Source organism: Halyomorpha halys, unplaced genomic scaffold (genome assembly GCF_000696795.3).
Source record: "Halyomorpha halys isolate HHAL.00 unplaced genomic scaffold, Hhal_1.1 Scaffold240.1, whole genome shotgun sequence".
NCBI classification, from domain to species: Eukaryota; Metazoa; Arthropoda; class Insecta; order Hemiptera; family Pentatomidae; genus Halyomorpha; species Halyomorpha halys.
In genome coordinates this window covers 394,052-416,953 of record NW_027115703.1, presented here as the reverse complement: position 1 = coordinate 416,953, position 22,902 = coordinate 394,052, and the positions used below count along the sequence as shown (strand labels likewise).

The 22,902-nt window shown below is 30.1% G+C and overlaps 1 protein-coding gene across 2 annotated transcripts in view; it reads right to left on the bottom strand.

The window, feature by feature from the left end:
• Duba (Deubiquitinating enzyme A) overlaps positions 1-21,233 on the bottom strand; it is a 45,802-nt gene extending 24,569 nt beyond the window's left edge. The window contains exon 1 of one of the 2 annotated variants that reach the window (XM_014419536.3): positions 20,997-21,233. In XM_014419536.3, coding sequence (XP_014275022.1) covers positions 20,997-21,119 — 123 coding nt within the window. In that variant the 5' untranslated portion in view covers positions 21,120-21,233. Of the gene's footprint in view, positions 1-2,636; positions 2,799-20,996 lie in introns of those variants that run through there. The other variant, XM_014419535.3, reaches the window with a different exon arrangement.
• Between the last annotated feature and the right edge of the window lie 1,669 nt (positions 21,234-22,902).

Sequence of the window (22,902 nt, the reverse complement as noted above, 5' to 3'; positions counted from 1 at the left end):
ATCTTACATGAGACTTTCTATAGTTGTTTCGAGGTCCGATTCTACCATAGTCATAATTTCACTATAAATTCCTTGCAAACATGATGTAAAGATACTTACTTTCAGGCTCTAACCTATCCCCACCTCTAAATAACAATTAAGTGAGGTTAACACATGGTTTTAAAGAAAATAACCTCTGAGGCTGTTATATGTCATTTATGATTGTATGAGTGTTTCAGTGCAACTAAGGACTATAAACTTCTTTTGATATAAACAATTGTTTTATTAATTAATCACAAGTTCAAATTAAATGATACATTATATCTTTACCTATACATACCTATAAACAAAATCAGTTTTTATAGTCTTTAAATGACATATAACAGTTTCAGAGGTTATTTTCTTTAAAACCATGTGTTGACCTCACTTAATTATTATTTAAAGGTGGGGATAGGTTAGAGCCTGAAAGTAAGCATCTTAAGATATATATAAACATATAATGAAAACTTTATAGAAATGGGATCATGTAAGCAAAACAGTTATAACTTACAATAAGTTATAACTTGTTGCTGTTACAGCAACAACAGAATGAAAAAGGTTAATCACTGGGTCTTACTATCATTATAATACATTTAGTTATAGTGAGCCATTAATGATTTTTCTATCACTTTTACATCAGGATTTAATATTAAAATTTTTACCATTAAGCAATTTATGAAGTTATTTATCTATTTTGCGACTGTATTTTTAAAATAATAAACACATATTCCCAACTATTAAAATAAAAAATGGATGAAATATTTCAGATAAAACAAAAAGAAAGCCAGAAAAACAGCTGTTTACTATCACCTATTCTAAGGACAGAATTTACATATTAGGTGATAACTATCTGCTACAAATAAACCTTTGTAATATTAAAAATGATTTAATAAAACAATGTGCACACCCACAATACTGTTTTAACAATAAAACCATTACAATTTAAGCTACTAACATATTTTAATAAAAATAGCACAGCTAATAATTGTATTGGTTAAGTCAATAACTTGTAACACCAGAAACACTTTCAAAAAATATTTAATTCAATCCAAAGATAATTTTTTTAAAATTTTTCTTAGGTCAATGTTTTGAACAATTGTTCATTGTAAAGAATTAATAAAAATGAGAAATAGTCATAATTTGTATAATTACTGAGTGAAATTTTGTTTCATCACTGTTATTAAATTATATTCAATATTTAGAGCCATCTCCAATTTATCAAATGTCAAAGAACATGTGAAAACAAACATATACAAAGTCTTCTATAGAAATAAAATTATTAAATATTTTATTGTTTAAGTTTTATTTTAGTATAGATCAATAAACTCTATTAATACCAATGTGGTGGCTGAGTGGAGCTAGTTTTATCTATTAACATGTGATAAAATGGAAATGACTGCAAATAATTCAATAAAAACAGTGAATAATGACTTCACTCAGTATTCAGACAAATAATGACTATTTATGATTTTGGAAGTAATAAAAGAAATTAAGATGACTTTAAGAATATTTTTTTATGAAAGGGTTTGAAAATAGAGAATAAAACAAATCATTGACCAAGACTAAAATGTTATTATTATACTTCGATTACTATATTGGTTATATGAAACTCTTTCCCTTGGAAAAATTAACATTGTATTACTCAAACTTAATCTTTAGGGCCTGAGGGACCCATAGTTATATATTATTTGTCTTTCATTTTGGTGTCCCGAACTAATTAATTTTTTTTTTTTAGGTTACATAATCCAATTCAATATAAATAAATATGTGCATAAAGAAGTGAATAATATTGAAGGTATGATCTGATACAAAAAGTAGGCAAATAATGGTAACTTGGTATGACGTACCCACTTGTCGCCTAGCAGGTAAAACCAATTGACAAAACAATATTATTAATATACACTATTGTTTTTTTAAAACAAGTTTCAGTAAGAACCCCTAACTCCTAATGGTGCTTTGATACAAACACCAAGTAATAGGGAAGTATGAATATAGGAAATGATTTAAGAACAAGTGTTATTTAGCATTTTTTTAACCCGAACCAACGTTATTTATAGAAAAATTTATCTTAATAAACCTATATGGTCAATAACTAAACTGTCCTTAATAACCAAGGAACAAAAAAGAGGCGTTTGGTAGTACAACATAGTAAATGAAATTTTTCATGAATTGTAGTTTGTGACATTGGTTTTTTTCAGTCTGATTTCATAAATGGTTGAAAGAGTCTGCAGGAAATTTAGTTTTTCTAAGACAATAATATTGATATTAAATAATGACAAGTGACTACTGTTAAATTAATGTATATGTTAAAGAAAGTAAAGTATTGTAACTAACAAACAATTTAACATGGAAAAAGATTTAATTTTTGCAGTTACTGTGTTCTACGACAGAACACTGCATATATTAAAACAATATAGCACTAGTTACTGTGTACGACTGAAAACCTCATATATTAAAACTATATAGTACTAATTTCTATTCAAAAATATTTATTAGAAACGAATTATTATATTCTGTATTAATTAATTACATAATACCATTAATTGTACAATAGATATACAATTCCATTTGAACTATATCATATTAAAAAAAATTACTAAGAAACATAGTTATTTGACCTGAGTTTGATTGGAAGTTGAACAAGAAGGGATAGCAACATTTCCTCCATTATGAGCACTAGTCTCATTAGTTGTCGTCGGCGATTTCGTCATCGTTTCAACCTCTTGCTTTACTTCCAAAGGATTTTTTTTAGGAAGAATTGTCATTTTTAACCAATCAAGATTATTATTAAATTAGAATTTAGAAAAACGATAACCTCTAAAACACTAAACGCCAGAACTAGGTCTAATTAGTCTACTAACTACAAATAACAGTTTTGCCAACACAACCAACTGATCAATGGCCATGACAACTTGATATAAAAATATATCAGTGGTATTTTTAAAAATTAATGTTACAAAATAAATATGTATTTGTAAAAATTAATGTTACAAAATAAATATAACATTTTAGTAATTAATAAGAGAAAGCTAAGGACGTGCTAACACCGATTTTAATAAAAACATTTGGTGACACTGTCATGTCACGACAATTTCGGTCGAAAAATGTATAACATGTATCTGAGAGTGTTCTTCCAACGAGCCCTAAAAGCCAAGGTAAAAAAAAATTATAAAATAATTTTGGTAATTATTAATATTATCGTTATCTGCCTTTGGTGTGTATGGATTTAAAATTCATCATAATCAATGGATTGGTTTTATTGCATAAACAAATTACTGATCAAATTAAATGAGTATGAATGTATACAAAATCCAAAAGATTCTTCTAGTAAAGTAGGGCAACACTTTAAAAGAAAACTGAACTCACATTCGTTTTTGTTTTTTTTTTCACTCAAATCTTTTAAATATGTAGAAATAAAAAATGGTTCTTTTTTTCAGATTTCCTCAAATTTAAAATAAATCCTCAACATAAAAGTTTAGAGGATTTATAATAAAAGCATACTGTAAGAGTAAAAAAAAAAAAAAAAATGTAACCACTTTAAGTGTCAATTTTAACGTACAGCGTACTAAAAGGACTTAACATTTCCTCTAATTCAAAAAAGGTATAATATTTTTTATTATATTTATGTATGCATAAATAACGCTTTAGATAGGTTCCAAGGTGTTGTCCATAGAATGAAAAACTGTCAACAATTTTAGGGTTTTTCTAGAATAAAATCAACTTTCGGTCGTCTGCCGAGGTCGCAGATTTAGATTTACAAGGTCAGTCCAAACCTAAACAAAATCTACAGTGCTAAGTAAATTTCCACTGACTTTAATAAAAATGCTATTAAAGGTTCCCTCTTTTAGGAAAATTACAACTTTTCAATTAATCTTTAAAATTTACAGATTTAGGTATAAAATCTAAATCTGTTCAGTCAAAAAAATAACAGAAAAGCTGCCATTTTCCTAAAAGAAAGAACCTTAAATATCATTTTTCCTAAAGCCAGTGGAAATGTACTTAGCACTACTGTGTAGTAAGCCATTAATATATAGAAACAATTAGAATTACCTGACTTTTTTGTTTATTAACTGTTTTTTTTTTGTCTTCGTTGCTTCGGCTAGCAATGGACCTGATAACAATGGAAGACTGCATTGAATTAAAATCGTGAAACAAACAATAAATAAAATACTCGAATTGATAGCAAAGAGGGTACTACTTCGCAATTGTTCCGCGGGCACATCAGCCAGGTTTATCTGACTACAGGATTCATCAAATCCCGAAGCTAGTCGTGTATCTCCGAATATTAGCGGGGTTTACCTAAATCAAAATTCAAATAATTTGTTAAGTTAACCAATAACTTTTGAGGTTACTGCGGGAAATTGCACTGAAACTGCCAAAATTGTACTACAATTTTTTTTTTTATTTTCACTTAATATTAAAATGTTTTAATGATTGGAGAAGTTCGTCGGGGGGTGCGGTCAGCAAAGAACAACATAAATAAACAAAACCATATTTATTTATTTTATGCCGACGTTAAATATATATTTAAAATGTTTTAAATATATATTTATATAGACAAATTAACATTAAAATAAACCTCATATAGAAGTAGCTATTCATATTTGTGAATATAAAGCCTACTTACTTAGTCTTAATGCCTTTTTATATCGTTTACATGCAGTTTGTTGTAATTTATTGTAATATCTTAGAAAATATTAATTGAAGTTTAAAGTTAATTAATATATGACTATTTCAACGAAACTTTGTTTTATTTACCATTGATACCATCAAGTATAGAACAGTGCTGATCTCGTATTATCTCCAATAATTTATTTTTATTATCAATCCCCTCATCACAATAATATAACCCTTGAGCAAAATTATGATTTGTGGTAAGGGTGATTAGAGATGATATATTAAAAATTGAATGTTTAGTGGTACCTGTGAAACTTACACAATAAAAGACTTTGAAGGTTTTTCTTAATTTCAAAACTTTGACTTTATAAAAACCTGAATAACTTATTTGAGTTTGTCAATCATATCAGGTTAAAACATAAAAGACTTTAGTGGTATAGAGAGTTATATATCTATGTACCTTCAATAACTTACTAGTAATCTAAACCCCCACATCACACTAATTAAACTTTCCTGTAACAAAAGGATAGTTAGGGATCCAATATTAAACATAAGATATTTAGTGTTATCTTTGCTATATGTCTAACTTAAACTTAAGACACTGATGGGTTTAGGCAGGCATAATTAACAGTTACTTTGTAAATAAGATCATCAGGAAGTTCTAATAATGTTTTTGGCATTATTATTAGTTTTGACTCATTTTCATAACTTTGAGTAGTTATTTACTTGCTCAAGAAATAAGATAAACCTAAGAAACCTTAGTTAGTCTTCATCAGTGGAGTTAAAACATTATTAGGGCTGAACATTATTCAGATAAAATATAAAAAAATGAAAAGAAAGGAAAAATAACTTATATTATCATCATTAACATGACACTAGAGTATACAAATACACAATTAGTTGTATAAACATTAGCATAGGACAGAGGGGAGGAGGGTTACAAAAATATAATTAATAGAATGAAATATTAATGAATGAAATGATAATGAAATATTAATATAATTAATAGTTCTAATGTTACAGGGAGTTGCTATCCATCATAATCTGTTTAGAAATTTCAAACAACCAAAGAGAAACACATGGGTCACTAATTGAAACAAAACCTAAATACCCACTACTTACACTTCTAATAAGGTGAATGAATGATGCTAAACTCTAGATACAGGTTTCTTCATCTCATAATCTCATTATAAAATAAAAAGGAGTTTATTTCTCTTATCTTGAACAGTTTAAATTAGATGGTACCATAAGTTTCTAATTTGCAATCTGCTTCTTAGGTCTAATAGGGAACTGCAAACCTTCAAATAAATTAAACAATATATATAACTTTTTTAAATTCAGGTTTTGAGACCTACCATATATATAATATATATTGAATTCCTTAATGCCATTCGATGAAATATTATTTAAAATTTAAAGGGATGAAAGTCTTCAACCAGTGGTTATCAGGTAACACTTTGTTAAGAAGTAGCTAAGAGCCCTAATATTTCTTTTTCTCTTCCTGTATGGTTTTAGATTCGACGAGTCTATAACAATGTTTTCTAATTTTCAAATAGATCTTGATTTCCGAACATTAAATTAAAAAAAAAATGTATCTTCCGGTTTGAAATATTAATCCATACAACAAAAGTGAACTCAATATTACAACGATGGATGAACGACTCCGATTTTCTTCGTTTCTGCTTATCTACCGATTCCCGAAGATGACCATACATAACTTCATAAAGTTACAAACAAAAAACTTTAAATAAACTACATCTGTGTTTAATTAGAATACAATATTCATGCACATTTCTAACATCTTGAATCGAAGAGTATAGTTAAAACAGGAATATATGTATATAGTTGACCGTAAAAATTGATATATAAGAAGATGGCCAGGGTTGCGGGCAAAAGAGAAACAAAAATAGTTTACAACTATTTATTTTCCGACGTTTCGCCCCACTTTGCAGGGCTTCATCAGGGCTGTTCAAAGGAATCGGTTGAAACAGGAATATTCCAAAAGGGGCGCTCTTCGGATAATAAGTGATTGTATCTATATAATCTGGAAACTTACTAGAACCTAGAACCTAGAAATATTTCAGTGTTAGATTTAATACGATTCCGGTTTTTCTTCCACAATTGTCATATAACTAAATAAAAAATAATTGGAGAAGTTTGTCGGGAGGGGGAGTGCGGTCAGCAAAGAACAACATAAATAAACAAAACCATATTTATTTATTTTATGCCGACGTTTCGATCTGAGTAAAGAACAACATAAATAAATAAAACCATATTTATTTATTTTATGCCGACGTTTCGATCTGAGTAAAGAACAACATAAATAAATAAAACCATATTTATTTATTTTATGCCGACGTTTCGACCTGAGTTACCGCTTTTGACCGCACCCTCCCGACAAACTTCTCTAATCCTTAATCTACGGTCAACTATCTACACCTCATAAATAAAAAATAAGGTTTTATGTAAATTTTGATTAAAATATAATTACAAAAATCTGAAATTTTGTTCCCTACTTTGATAATTTATAACAAGATAATTAAAGTTTTAACTGAGATAAAAGATACCAAGCATTATCAGCAATTGGCTATTATTGTATAGTGTATGTACAATTGATACATTTAAAATTTATGTTTTGTCCGAACCAGTGGCGTAGTGTGGATGTCAGCTTCCGAGGGCGGCGGAAAATTTTGCCGATCCCGTATTGAGTTATTCCAATTTAAAAGACTAAAATATACGGTAATTTCAAAGAACTATTCGGCAAGAAAAAATATCATTATTGCGTATTATTTCAATTAAAAAAATAATGTATATTTGTGAAAATATAATAATCAGATTCATTCCCACAGTTCTTACCTTAAAAAACCCATTGTTGATCTTAAATAATTTTTGAACAACGTAAATTATAAATTTTGAATAAGTGCTCTCACAGGCCGTATTATTTATAGCAATTGTGAGGATTATGCGGAGATTATTGCAATAGCGAGAAGAGTATCTTCCAGCTTGGATTTCACAATAAATTTTAATAATTGGAGTAGGTCTGCATTAATTAATTTATTTTTGTTGTCTGTGGCAACAATAATGTTAAGTACACAATAAAATACGGGGAATCTCTACCAGTCAGTACAAACGGTGTTGGCATTTGCTATGAAGAGCAAGATGTCATATTATAAATTCATTTAACAAAAGAAAATTCCCAATTTCATCACAGAATAAGTAATAAAAAAATCCGTGCTCATTTCAATAGGCGAGAATCGCAGGTGCGACAAAAATATGAAATAAAATAGTTCAAAGTTATACAAGATATTATTATTTATTGCTTAACTTGACCGCCCTACTACGCCTAAGCCACTGGCACTAATGTCTGTTGACTGTACATTCGTAGGAACAGCAGTATCTATAATATTCGTCAAAATCGATTCACAACATATTAATTTTTCGTTATTGGGAAAAAAATTGTTGCTTATTGAAAACTGTATATCGGGAACTATTGATCGTAAAGAGTCATATTTGAGAAAATTTACTTTACTTCAAAGTGCTAGTAGTACAATACAATAGCGTTGAAGGTATCCATACTCTAAAGAATATGGACCTCCAAATGAAAAATGAACGATAATTTTAGGTTTTTTTCTCTGGAATAAAATAAACTACAGGGATTGTGCACATTATATGCTACAATGTTTACTTATTAATGACATTTACTGTATCCTATGCATAGTCAAGGTAAAAATTAAACCTTTTTCTAACGGAAATAACAAGCTAATAAGCCATTTTATTTTTGCTTGAAATATCTTAAGAATGATTTTTTTCCAACTTTTAGAACAGTCACCATTTTGTTACTCTCCTAACTATGGTTGACGGAGTCATATATTTTGACTCTTAACTGTATATAGATTTCACTGAAGTTTTCAAAAATTGGGTTGGAACAACTGCTTTTTTTCTTTTCTCGGGCTCTTGGACTATTATGCTCGTTTAAGTCTCATTAGTTTGTGAGTCGGGGTCGGGATGTAGAAGGGAGGTTGAAGTGTTAAAAACATTGTGTTTTATCAATTATTTACTTGTATCTCGATAATTATTGGGTTTAGTAAAATGAGTTTAATCAAAAATTGACGTAACTTAAATTTATATAAAATTTCTGTAACTTCTTTATCTAAAGACACTAATAGTTGAGGTTTAGAGCGGAAAACTGTGGCTACATTTTTGCATTCCATAAAATAGATTAAAACTCGTTAACAAATAGTGGATCTTTCGGTACAACTAGAAATTATAGGATATTTTTCAAAACCATTTTTTTAATAATATATAATTTTCACAAAGATATAAAACTGATCACTATTCTATTTTTTTAATGTTAGGTTCAAGATTCTAACTTGATTGAGTTTAGGTATATATTTTTTGCTAAGTTTAAAATTTTATTATTTTTTATACTGTTGATTATAATTCTATTCTATGTTTGATGACAAAAAAAAATTCCTTTTCAGGTAAAAGAAAAAGTTATAAAACTGAAAATAATGGAATACATATAATAATTATAATAATAACATACACAAATTATTAAAAAAAGAAAAGTATAAATAGGAAATAGAATAAAAACAATTTTAAAAAATCATGAATTACTAGCATATAATTCAATTTTTTATACAGTGACTATTTATATATATATAGGTTTGAAAACAAACTGTTTTTTTTTTTACTAGTATGCTCTTTATGAGGCAACCCATTGTAGTTGGACAGCACAACGTTTTTAATAAAGTGTTTTTCTCTCCCTACCTTCTTGAAAGACTTCTATTTATTGAACATATAACAATAACTCTTTCTATAACATACCATTAAACAAAACACACTTAAGTTCCTGTAAACATCCTAGCAATCTTATGATCATGGTCTCTTTGATACAGCCTTCAATGCAATACAATTAATAAAATGTATTTTTTTAACAGACTGGACTAACAGAGGAGGTAAACTATTGAAACAATTTAGAGCACAAGACATAGCGAAGTGGACCTGGTAAAACATTTGCATTTCTATAATTCATATTCACTGCTTTTAAATGATAATGAAAATAAATTTAAATTACTTTGCCAAGAAAACATTCTTTTTTTTTTTTACATCGCTTTCATAAAAACTTTTTTTTCTAATTTTTTTGTTTGTTTGTATACTTTATTATTACTTACTTCCGTGGCGCTAAGCTTTCGCCGGATGGTCTGGCGTGCACCCGCTCCACAGAGGACTAAATGAGACATCTAGCTGGACAAAAGCAATTTTCTTATCGGCATATATTTAATAAACCATTTGATCGTAAAATGGTCTCTGAGGCTACTTACAGTATTAAGAGCTGCCAGTAATCGTTTTTACTGAAAACATAACTGGGACGAATTGATGACCCATCCTCAATATAACCTGTTTGTATATATAAGGAAATGAGGTCCATTGTGATTTTCTGTTTCATAGTTAATTATCATCAAAACTTACCAAAATCACCATTAGTATGAATGTAAGGCCTGCTTGTGGACAAGTGGTTTTAAAAATAAAATATCTAAAATGCAGAAGTTAAAATTTAACAGCAAAGAAATAATAATTTGTTTTTCCCTTTATAATGTCGTGAATTTCAATGATAACAACATTACGCAGGAACAAAATGGCGCAACTGAGAAGGAGAAAAGCACCCTTCTTGAATGGTTTATCAGAGAAGTTGTGGGCGCATCTAACGTTCTCAACAGAACGGGACTTTCGTCTATGTAATGTTTCATCGTATGAAGTCTGGCATGGAAAAAGGCGGCAATAAAACAACTGAAAGTCAAACAACGAAGCCATTATAAATGAAAACGCTGATGATAGTTAGAACGCTATGAGAGAAGAGATAGCTCTTGAAGAAAGGAGACCTGGATTTTGGTGGACTAGCCGAAAGAAAAGACTGTTGAACGTAACAAGGCTCGTTCAGTAGCCAAGGTTTTTCTCAGAGGATGGGCTTTACTGAAACATTTAGTCCGACTATTAGATGGGATACTGTCAGGGCAATACTAAGTGTCACTGCATCGGAGGAACTGGACTTATGCAGTTTGATATTAAAATTGATTTTCTCTATAGTGAACTAAGAGAGTAAATATTTATAAGGTGTATTAGAAAAGGTACCGGTACTAAGGATCGTCATCAATCACAGCGTACAATTACTTCCTAAGATAAAGCTCTTCAAACATTTTCTTCAGAAATTTCATGTTCAAAATTCATATTCATGTGCGAATATCATGGTATACCATGATATTCCAATATTTCTGTTTCTGACAAGGTTCTTACAACATATTGGAAAGAGGAAAATTTATGACATTTTGCACGTACGACCCCTTTCTCATTTGTAATTTGTCAAGTCAAAACGTTTTCCAAAATGAATTGACTATTGAATAAGTTATATTAAAACAATTATTTGTTAAAATATATCTTTTAAATTTGTCCCAACCTCTTTAATGATAAATTTGGCTCTTCAGCTTGAAACGTTTGTTGCCCACTAGTCTACACGAAACATAACATTGGTTAGAGGTAGTAGTCGTGTTAAAGTCATTTCAATTTACATGACTAAGAAAAGTCGAAGATGAATGCCCGACTCAAGTAAATTCATTTGCAAATAACGATTAGTTGGACTTGTGTTACAGCACTTTGGGGTAATTATATAACAATTTGTGTTGAAAGTTTATCAAAATCAATTTATTTTAGCACATATCATGAAAACTACAACCCTCCCCCCCCCCCCGAAGATACATGTAATAAACAACTTTATAGTACATCAAACTAGCTTTAATTGGACTGCTGGCAGACATCTGTGCGTGCAATACTTCCTGATATGTTGTTTTTCATAAATCCAAGAAGTTTGTCCGAACAACTAGAAATAAAAATTTTGCGAATTGATTTTGTCAAATATTATGAAAACTACTTCTCCTACAAACATAAACGTAATAAGCTACTTTATAGTACATTTAACTAACTTTAATTTGAGTGCTGACAGACATTTGTACGTCTTGTGGTTCCTGAGATATATGTTTTCATAAGCCCAAAATGTTTGACCGAACAGCTAGAAATCAATATTTTGAGAATTCATTTCGTGGAACATCATGAAAAAAAAAACTACTACGGAGGTAAAGGTAATATACTACTTTATAGTACATTAAACTAGCTTTAATTTTAGTGTTAATAGACATTTGTACGTCGGATGGTTTGGAGAAATAGATTTCTCAACATAACTTCACTAACTACTGATTATTCAGTATATTTTTTATCAAATGTTGGTTTTTAAAGAGCTATATCTTGAGAACTATTGAACGTTAAAAGCTCTAGTAAGGCTCACATTTTAGAAAATTTACTCTTCTATAAATGACGTTCTATTAGGTTTTTTAGTGTTGTTGACAATTCTAAAGATATGGAGCTCCGAACTCAAATATAATTTTTATTAACGATTTGAAACAGCAACCATTTTGTATTTCCCCTACATATATTCGGCAGATTCATCAATTTTGACTAGTAGTTATACATAGTTTTCACTAAAGTAATAAAAAATTGGGGTGAAATAACTGCCTTTTTTCACCCTGGCTCTTGTTCTATCATGATAGAATGTTTCAATTTATTGGAATGTGTTGTTTAGTTCCAGAGCGTCCATCTCCCTTCTCATAGCAGCCACCCACATTTCCTTATAGGGTCCATCAATGTCCTCCGCATTTAGTTCTTCATTTGAGGTTAAGTATAATTCAAATCCAGGAAAGGTCTTGGTTTCACAGTGGCGTTTCGATCTCCTAGGAATAGTCATATCCTCCTCTTCTGTGGGTTCAATATTGTTATCAACATCCTCAACCTCACTTTCGAAACCATAAAATGGCTCTCACTGTCCAGTTCTTCATTGTACGCTACTTCGTCATCAGGTTTTTTAATTTCTAATTTATTTGATTGCTAAGAAAAAACAATAGGAATTTCACTGGACGATTTTGAGATTTCATTCGGTTTCTCAAGTGAAGTTGCCTTCTCTATAAATTTTACATTCCTGGAAATAACTCGCTTTGGGTTTGAAGGATTGATAAGTCTGTATGCTTTACAGCCATCAAGGTACCCGACAAAAATGCACTCTTCTATCATCATTCTTGGTATCCAATTTTTTCCTATTTCCCTTAAGTATAAATCTCATGGCTTTACACCCAAAGGTTTTGAGATAAGATAAGTTAACTTTTCTACCTGACCAAATTTCCTCCGGTAATTTATAATAGAGAGCTTTAGTAGGGCTTCGATTTTTAAGATAAGTGGCTGTACTCACAGCTTCTCTCCAATATCTTAGATCCAGACCTGAGTCCTCTAACATGGTCCTAGATTTCTAGAACTTTTAATGTCTCTCGAATGTCGTAGCCTGGGCCCATAACCAATGTTGGTTTATAAATAAAACTACATTCGAGAACAACAAGGTTTTATTACTCATGAACTCATCTCATGACTCAGTTCACTCACACAAGGTACAAGCAAAATATGGCGGCGAAAAACATACATGGGCATATGAACATATGCCTTTCATATTTCTCAATAAATTTAGGATTACAATATTAACAAGTAGAACCACACTTAATTTCAAATTTACATACCCTATATTATAACTTTATCTGTCCATGGTCCATTCAATTTTAGAATCTAGTCTGTAGTTAGGAATCCATATTAGAAAACCAATATTGAAGCATTGAAAAGTGTACAAATGTGTTTTTTGTCTTTTTTATTTTTGGGAAACAGATATCTTTGGTGAAACGTCATATGACCCTTTACTTGAAATTACTGGTCTTGATAAATTTTCAGCCAGAAAATTAACTGGCAATATAATTTTTGTTTATTAACTTTTACATAATATTGTCAATTGTCCTAACATTCTCCAATATTTTGACATTCATGTAAACTCTTATCAAACTTAGCGACATTTAACTTTTGCAAAAACCTTTTACAAACAAAATTATATCAAGTTTTCCATTGCATAATGTCAACATTACTTGAGTTCATCCCAACTAAAAAATAAACTTCATTATCAAAATTTCAAATAAATCAAACAACTTTCAATTACAATCACTTGCTTCGATTGTACTCTTTTAAATATATATTTTTAATGACCTAAAACTTTTATTTTTATTATTGTTGTCTATATATTATTTTGCATTAATTTTATAGTTTTAATTATTTATAATTATGTATTGTATTGCATATAATATATATTTATGTATCATCATATTTTATTTAGATGTATGCTTTAAATTTCAATTTATATCAAATTTATGTAGGTAGTTATATTTCTATTAATTTTAGTAATTTGCATGCATTCTAGTACAAGAGCTGGGAAGAAAAAAAAGGCAGTTATTTCACCCCAATTGTTGATTATTTTAATGAAAACTATGTATAATAACTAGACAAAACTGATGAGTCTACCAAGTATAGGTAAGGGGAATAAAAAATGGTGGCTGTTTCAAAACCTTAAAAAATATTAATTTTTCCTACGGAGCTCTATATCTTAAAAACTACAACACTAGTAAATTTAAAAAACATTTTTTAAAGAAGAGTAAATTTGGTGAAATATTATCTCTAATAGAGCTATTTACGTCCAATAGTTCTCAAGATATAGCTTTTTAAAAAGCAACATTTCTTAAAAATGTACTGAAAGATTAATAGTTAGCTAATTTATTTTGATAAATCTATATCGCAGGATATATGTGACATACAGATGTCTATTAGCACTAAAATTAAAGCTAGTTTAATGCACTATTGACATCTACCTTCCTAGGAATAGTAGTTTTCATGATATTTCCTAAAATAAATTGATTTATAGTTGTTTGGACGATAAGTTTGATTTACAAAAAACTTTATTTCAGAAACCATAGGACGAACAGATGTTTGTCAACATTCATATTTAAGCTAGTTAAATTTACTATAAGATAGTACTGATCTTTCATTACGTTCTGTACAACATTTTTATGGAATGTTGCTTTTTAAAAAGCTATATCTCGAAACTATTGATGTAAATAGCTTTATTAGGGCTTACATTTTAGCAAATTTACTCTACTTTAAATGATATTCTCTTAGATTTTCTATTGTCTATTGTAGTTTTAAAGATATAGACCTCTGAATGAAAAATTAATTATTTATAATGTTTTGAAACAGCCGCCATTTTTAATTCCCCCTATGTATACTTGGCAGACTCATCAATTTTGACTAGTAATTATACATAGTTGTAACTAAAGTAATCAACAATTGGGGTGAAATAACTGTAATTTGTAATTTTTGTATATATGTAACTGGGTTTATCCCAAATAAATAAATTAATTAATTTAAGCTACTAATACATTCTAATTAAAACAGTATAGTTAATAATTTTAAAGGATAAATAATTGGTCTCTGATCCACACTTTCAAGAGAATTGAAATTTAAACTAATGATATAATTATTACCAAGAATGATAAGCCCCCTACAACAGTTTTAAAGTTTCTCCTTTGCTTAAGGATATGGAGTTGTCCATTCTCAAGCCTTTTTTTAATAGCCTATTGTAATTTTGAAATAATCTTAATATCATTTTTTATTAGGTTGATGCATATGAAATGTCAGAATTTTTTTACATGTAAATATTTCTCTTCCTTTTTTCGTTATGCTTTTGTTTTTGCATATCCTTTCTGTTTATAGTCTTACAGTCCATTGCTAGAGTCTCACTTTAACAAAGCTTGTTTTCTAATAGGTGTTCCTTTTTGTTATTTGTTATGAATTTAATACCAATATGAATTCCATTCATAATCGTGTAATGTTTTTTGTAAGAGTATAAACTTGGCAATAATGCTGTAAAAGCTGCATGCAATATAAACCAGGAGTGTAGGGGGAAAACTGTTAAAGATCAAAAGTGCAGTGTTGGTTTAAAAATTTCAGTCTGATGATTTTCACTACAAAACAAACCACAAGGAAGACCCGAAAAAACTGTAAAAAATGATGAGTCATTGGTGGAAGCGAATCCAACTGTATCCACGAGCGAACTTGCTACTGGGAATTGAAAAGTGCCTGAAATTGAAAAATGGCATGAAACCCGCCACCCACTCCCACCCTCTGTGGTAGCCTAACTTATCTGATTTCCAAAAAAAGACAATTATAGCGAATATGTTGATCGATGAACCACAAATCACAATCACACAACAGATCATTAAAAAAAAAAGGCAATCCTTCCCAGCAGGACGCCCTTTAAGACCCCCGGGGAGTGACAGTCCACTATCACTTTTGAAATATTTGTTTAAAACGGGAGGAGACTTAAATCAAGTAATATTGAAACAGCATCTGAAATTTGAAAACGACGTGACCTTACGACAATATTGCAACATCTTTCTGAAAATGGGTTCATAAGGAAAAAAGGAAAAGGTGTGCTCAGTGGCTTGGTAGGGATGAGCCTTGCGCTCATATTTCAAGCCCCATTCCTTCATCCACGGAATATTTTAATTAATTAATTATTTCTATTAATTATTAATTTTAAATAATTAAAATAAATTCATTACTCGTTTATTCAAACTGGGGAGACAATTACACCCGAAAAGTACTGTATAGAAGTGAATGGAACATATTCTGATTAAATAAACAGCTTGTGAAAAAAGATACGAAGTTTAACTTAAAAATCCGACATTTCATATGCACCAACCTAATACTTCCAAAATGAAAAATAGTTTTAATTTTTCTGAATACAGTGTAAAGTTATTCTTCATCATTATTATTAAATTATTTTCAATACATAAACTCCACTCCACTTTAGCATATGTAAAAGTGCATGAGAAAATAAATGTGAAACATATTATTCTATAGAATTAAAATTACATAAAACTTTAGGTTTAAGTTATATTATATAGTAGTATAAAATAATAAACTTTATTTAATATTAAAGTGGTGGTTGAGAGCAAGTTTTATCTATAATATGTGATAAAATAGGGATAACTCTAAATATTGAAAACAATATGATAAAACAATGAAGAATATCATAACACAATAATCAATCAAATGATGACTATTTATCGTTTTAGAAGTAATAAATGAAATTACAATGACTTCAACAATATATATTAATTTATATGGGATAAAATCAGATAAATATACAAATAAGTAAAAATTATTTATGTTATTGTTTATGTTACTACATTTAAATAAGAACACATAAATATACTAATAGGATATTAATAACAAACATGCAATTTTAAGTGTAATATATAACATAAAATGTTACTTTATATTTAATTTATATAAGAAATAATTAGTACAATGGAAAACGTTAAAGAAGTATTATCTAGATAAAGATGAAACAGTTACAGTTCCTTCATTTAATATAGTACATATAAAGAAACAGAACAAAGTAATGTTAATTAAAAGTTAATTGATTTATTTAAAATGGGTCATAATTTATTTTTTAGCTGAGACAAACTCAAGTGAAACAAACTAATATCATTTGGTAATGTGTCAACAATATTTGTCATTCTTGATAAATCATATAGCTTAATATAATTTTGTTTATGACAAGATTAGGACAATCTCAAATATTATTGAAGAGTTTAAAAAAAAAAATCAAACCACATTTAAACTTCAGGTTGAAGTTTATCAAGACCAACAATTTCAAGTAAAAAGTCATATGGAGTTTCTCCAAAGATGCCCGTTTTTGGAAACCAAAGAACATGTAGGAAACACATTTATACACTTTCTAATGCATAAAAATTAGTTCTCTGAAACGCATTCTAAACATTAGAGCACTATTCGAAAATTGGAAGGACCATGGACAGATAAACTATCAGTAGAGGACAAGTAGATTTGAAATTTAGTGTGGTTCTATTTCTATTTCTTTTTTAACTATGGCTGAAATATGATTTTTAAAAATTCAAAGTATAATAAAAAAGCATGCCTAATCTTTAATTGCATCTCCACACAAGGATAGACAGAATAGACCTCATTAAAAAAAAATTAAGACAATTTATAATAAAGATGGATACGTTCCATTTATTAATATTCAAATTCATTTTATTGATGTAGCATCAGTTTTTGAGACTATTAAGATCATGTTGAAGTAGTTTACAATCTTCAAGCAATTTAGTAGTCTTGTATACTTTCTAATCATCAGCAAAGAGAAAAAAAGATAAAGATGTTAAATGTAATATCATAGATAAAAATTTTGAAGAGAATTCTTTGGGGAACACCTACAGGAACTGAACGAACTTTGGTTGAGGTACAATTAAACTATCGACAACAGTTTCAATTTGAACTAACTCCGAAGGCTTCGAAAACTTCAGCTACGTTTTTTTTATAAAAATAATAGATTGAATATAAACAGGTCTATAATTTTTTGTGTCAGATTAATCACCTGTTTTAAAAATTGGTTTAACAAATTTAAAGAAATTAGAAAATGAGTCTGAAGCTAAAGAATTATTAAAGAGGACAGTTACTTTTCTTTTTTAATTATTTTAATGCATCAACCACTCATGGATCATTGTTGCCTTAATTTTTGAATTCACAAACTACAGTTTCATTTAATGATGTTACTCTTACCCCTGTCGAACAGATCTGCTACCTTAGACTACATTTGGACAAACGATTAACCTGGAATCCTCACACAAGACTGAAAAGACAGGAAACTGCACGTCGATTTCGACTATTACAGCACTTACTAGACAAACGGTCTAAACTTCCAACACAAAGACTGCACTCTACAAAAGACTGATCTACATGACTGTAATAAGCCCGATCTGGACATACCGAGTTGAGCTTTGGGGCTCCACTAAACCTTCAAATTCCTCTCGTATCCAATTCTTACGTTCCAAAATCCTTCGTAAAATCCTCAATGCTTCTTACATTGTCACAAATAAAATCATACATAAAGACCTTAATGTTCCCCTATGTTACCGACCTAGCCCGGACCAGATATCACTCCTTCCATTATAAACTCCCTAATCACTCAAACCCCCTAGTTTCTAACCTTGCATCCTCTTCCATTCCTGACAATCCTCCGAAGCGCCTGAAAAGAAGATGGCCACAAGACCTGCTAATGTAAAATGTCATTAGAGTGCTACCAATGGGTAGTTTCTCTACACGCCTGTAACACTCCATTTTAACTAAGATGAAATTTACTGAATGTATGTATATAATATACAGTTGTAAATAGCAATAAATAAATATTTAAAAAAACAAAAAACAAAGATAGTCTTCTAATTCTATACTCTTAGACCCTACTCTTGACCACACACTGAACGAAAATAAGGATTCATGGCCACTATTATATTGAATTATAAAACAATCGCAACATGGAAACCTGTAGTAAAATTTTATCTTGAAGTTTGGAGTGATTGAGAAACTCAAAAATATTTTTCATAGCCTGCTTACTATCCTACAAAATAGGATGGATGTCAGCTGGTAAACCATATAAAGATTTGAGGGAGTCGTATGCTCGGCATTCAGTTAAAGTGTATTTAACGGTAAGTCACGTTCTGCATGTTTGGCAAACAGGTGGAGAATCGTGGGCCATAAGATAACCATGGGTCAGGTGTGTATGACCTATTAGAATGCCCATCAAAATCATCTCCTCTCAGCATACATTTCTAGTAGATGATATCCAAGAGGATCACTTCTGATTTCCCTTAATTTGTTATCAGTAACCTTAACCAACATTTGTGTCCATTCCAATTTAGAGGATAGTTGATATAATAGAAATAAATAGAAGAGGACAGTTAATACTGGTACTAGTGAAAGTGAGCAAAACTTTAAAACAACAGAAGGGAATTTATCAGGACCAGTTTTTTTATATTTAACTAATAACAGTTGCTTTTCAACTTCATCGCCATCAAATCTGATAATAAATAAATTAACGTTTATGAAGGACAAATTCAGGGTATTGTTTGTTTGGTTAGAACAACATACAAAATACAGATTGAGCAAAAAAATTAACTAAACCTTGGTTATCATTTGCAGTCTTATTATCAAAATACATACTTCAATCTAAAGAGTTAGTTCAGATGCTGAATTAACCTGCATGCACTTATTGGTAGAAAATATTACATCCAACTACCTGTTTCAATAGTTATATGCAACAAAAACAGTTTGTCTAACCTCCAGGAAGGTATGAGAGTACAAGGAATGTTCATAAAACCAATCCAATAAGGGAATATTGATATCACCAATGATAAATGAATCATTGAACTGGATGTGAGAAAGAGTTCTTCAATAATAAAACAACTATCAAGATATAGTTGAGGCTTTGAATATGGAAGAATAAAGAAAGCACCAATTAGGATAGGCTTACAGCCAATTTAAATGCAGATGAATAACTTATCTACATTTGTACTTTTTAATTTTAAGTTCGTGAGCATTCAGATCTCTTTCATATGGTAATAAGAACTCTATCACCACTTTTGTAATTATTAATATCACAGTCCCAGCCATGTCTTTCTAAAAAATATTATATTTATCAAGACCCAATTCTTCTGAATAAATTGCACTACATAAATCGGTTAGAAAAAAGGAATAAGAATAAGTAACTAATATCAACTCTTATTTTAATTCTTGCAATTTAAATATGAACGCCTTAAGATTAACAGTGTCAACAGTACAGCAAAAAATCTAATTTTTCATAGACTGGATAGATTGCATTATATTACAGCTAAAACTTGAACATACATACAATAGCACTGCTAACACTCAGCTGGCAACCATGACAACGAAGAAAATCATCAGTATTAACTTTTGATAAACACTCAATACAAACTCCTAAATAAATTAATGCCATATTTGCTTGTAAATAAAAATAAAAAAAGTTTAAATAAAATAAAAACCAAGAACTGTGAATAAACTAAGGATTGTCTTAAACATAAGGTTCTTAATATGCTTGGAAATAAATAAATTGATATGAAACTCCTTACTCCTGTAAAAATTAATACTGAATTACTCTGATTTTAACAAGTAAACATAATACCAGTATTGACAAACCAATAATTAATAGAAACTGAAGTTTCTTAATGAACAAGTTGCATTACGAACCAGCACCTCCCCAAATAGTGCTGTAATACAAAATCACAATAAAAGCGAAGTATGAATACAGGAAATGTTTTAAGAGCTTAAATGTGATATTCAGTATATTAATAACCCTAACCAGCTATGTTTACAAAAGAATCTACCCTAATAAACCTTTAACCTCCAAAACTAAACTGTTGTCAATAGCCAATAAACATATATGTTAAAACTACATTAATTGGGGTATGTAGAAAAATGTTTACAAGAAACGGAAATGCCATAAATTGTGCAATAGATATGCAATTTCATCTGAACTATATCATTAACAGTATAATGAAGATAAAAAGATATTTCACCTGTGAATGATTGGGGATTGACCCTAAAGGAATAGAAATATTCCCTCCATGATGAGCAGTAGCCTCCGTCGTTTCAACTTCTTGCTTTCCTTGCAAAGACTTTTTCTTTGAAAGAATTGTCATTTTTAACGAACCTAGATTAATTTATTCGACTAGAATTTAAAAAAAACAACAACTACCAAAACCTTCATAAAACGTCACTACTAAGTCAACTACAGTGTTGCCTCACACATCCTACTGATCAATGACAATTCGACTTGATATAAAGATAAAAATGTATCAGCTGTATCATAAAAAATAACTGTTATAAAAGGAACATAATATTTATTAATTAAGATTTTTTTAAAGTAGTTAAAAAAGTACATGCATCTCCTTAATTATAATTTACTTTATCTGGTAATAATATCATACATTCAATAGAAATTATATGACGTAAAGATATTAGGACACTATGTAATCTAAATTAGTTTTCGTATTAAATGTTTCATTTGTTATTAAACTAATTCAAATAGATTATAATGACATGTTTGGAAGCTGTTAAAAGAATTCTGAAGCAGCCACAACACAACCAGAGGAATGCCATGGAGAGGGTTGTAAATTGGAAAGAGAAACGTTGATTATTGCAGTTCACTTAAAAAAATACATTTTGAGTCATACTTGTAATTATCACCATGAAAAGGTTTACTATAGATTCGTCCAGGGAAGGAATGGTGGAAGAATTTCCAGAAGCTGAAGAATACTGTTTCAAAGACTTCGATCCTTTTCTCAAAAAGCAAGTAGGCTGCTTTCAACTCCATTGAACACCATAACCTTACTATCCCCATCCTTATAGATTTTTCCAAGGTGTTTGATACAGTTGACCATAACATCCTCTTTACTAAATTGCGTACTCTTCCTCTATCCAATAGTGCCTTGTATTGGTTCAAATCCTTTTCTCTCTAATCGGTCCCACTATGTAGTCGTCCTACGTCAACCTCTATCTAAGACCTTCCCCCTCTCACGTGGTGTTCCTCAAGGTTTCTCTCTATCTCCTACACTGTTTGCTATTTACATTAATAACCATCCCCTCCAGATCCACCACTCCCAATACCACACCTATGCAGATGGTTTCCAAATATACCTGTCCTTCCCGCCTTCTGACCTACTATCAGCCAAAGAAAAACTTCAAGATTTGGATGGGATTTGTGAATAGGTGAGAGCAAACCAAATAGAAGCTGAGTGCAGAGAAGACGAAGACAATCTTAATAGGCTCCAATCACCTCCCTAAAAATGTTCGTAGTATTCCAACTCTGTTCCTACATGATAATGCCATCAAATTTCACCCCACCATCAAAAACCTGGGGATATCTTTTGATAAAGGGCTTTCCTGAAAAAAACCAACATATATCCAATATCTCCCGCTGTACCTTTTCCACTTTAAAACGTCAAAATTACCTCCGCCACCAATTTCCATTTGAAACCCATAGGTTCCTAGTCACTTCATTAATATTTCCCCACTTTGACTATTATTGTACGGCATATGGGGGCGTCTTTGGGGATCTCGGCGCGAAATTAAAACCTTTGATAAATTGTTTTGTACGATTCATCTTCGGGATCCCAAAGGACGCCACTGTTTTCCGTTTTTATACAGAGTTGATGTGGCTTTTGATATGTATGAGAGGTACCAGCTGGAGTTTTTTAACTTAAAATAATTTCTTTTGTCGGCATGCAAAAGAGACCGCCGGACCTAGGCAAGTAATGTACAAAGACATATAGATAACAGAGGGTAGGTACCCTCTGGGAACCATTAACCGTCTAGGCAGAGCCATTATCGTGCGCCAGTTTAGACATTAGAAAGTACAAAGAAATAGCCGCCGTAATGGATAACAAATAAACACCCCTTATCTCACACAGGCCTCTCTAAAAA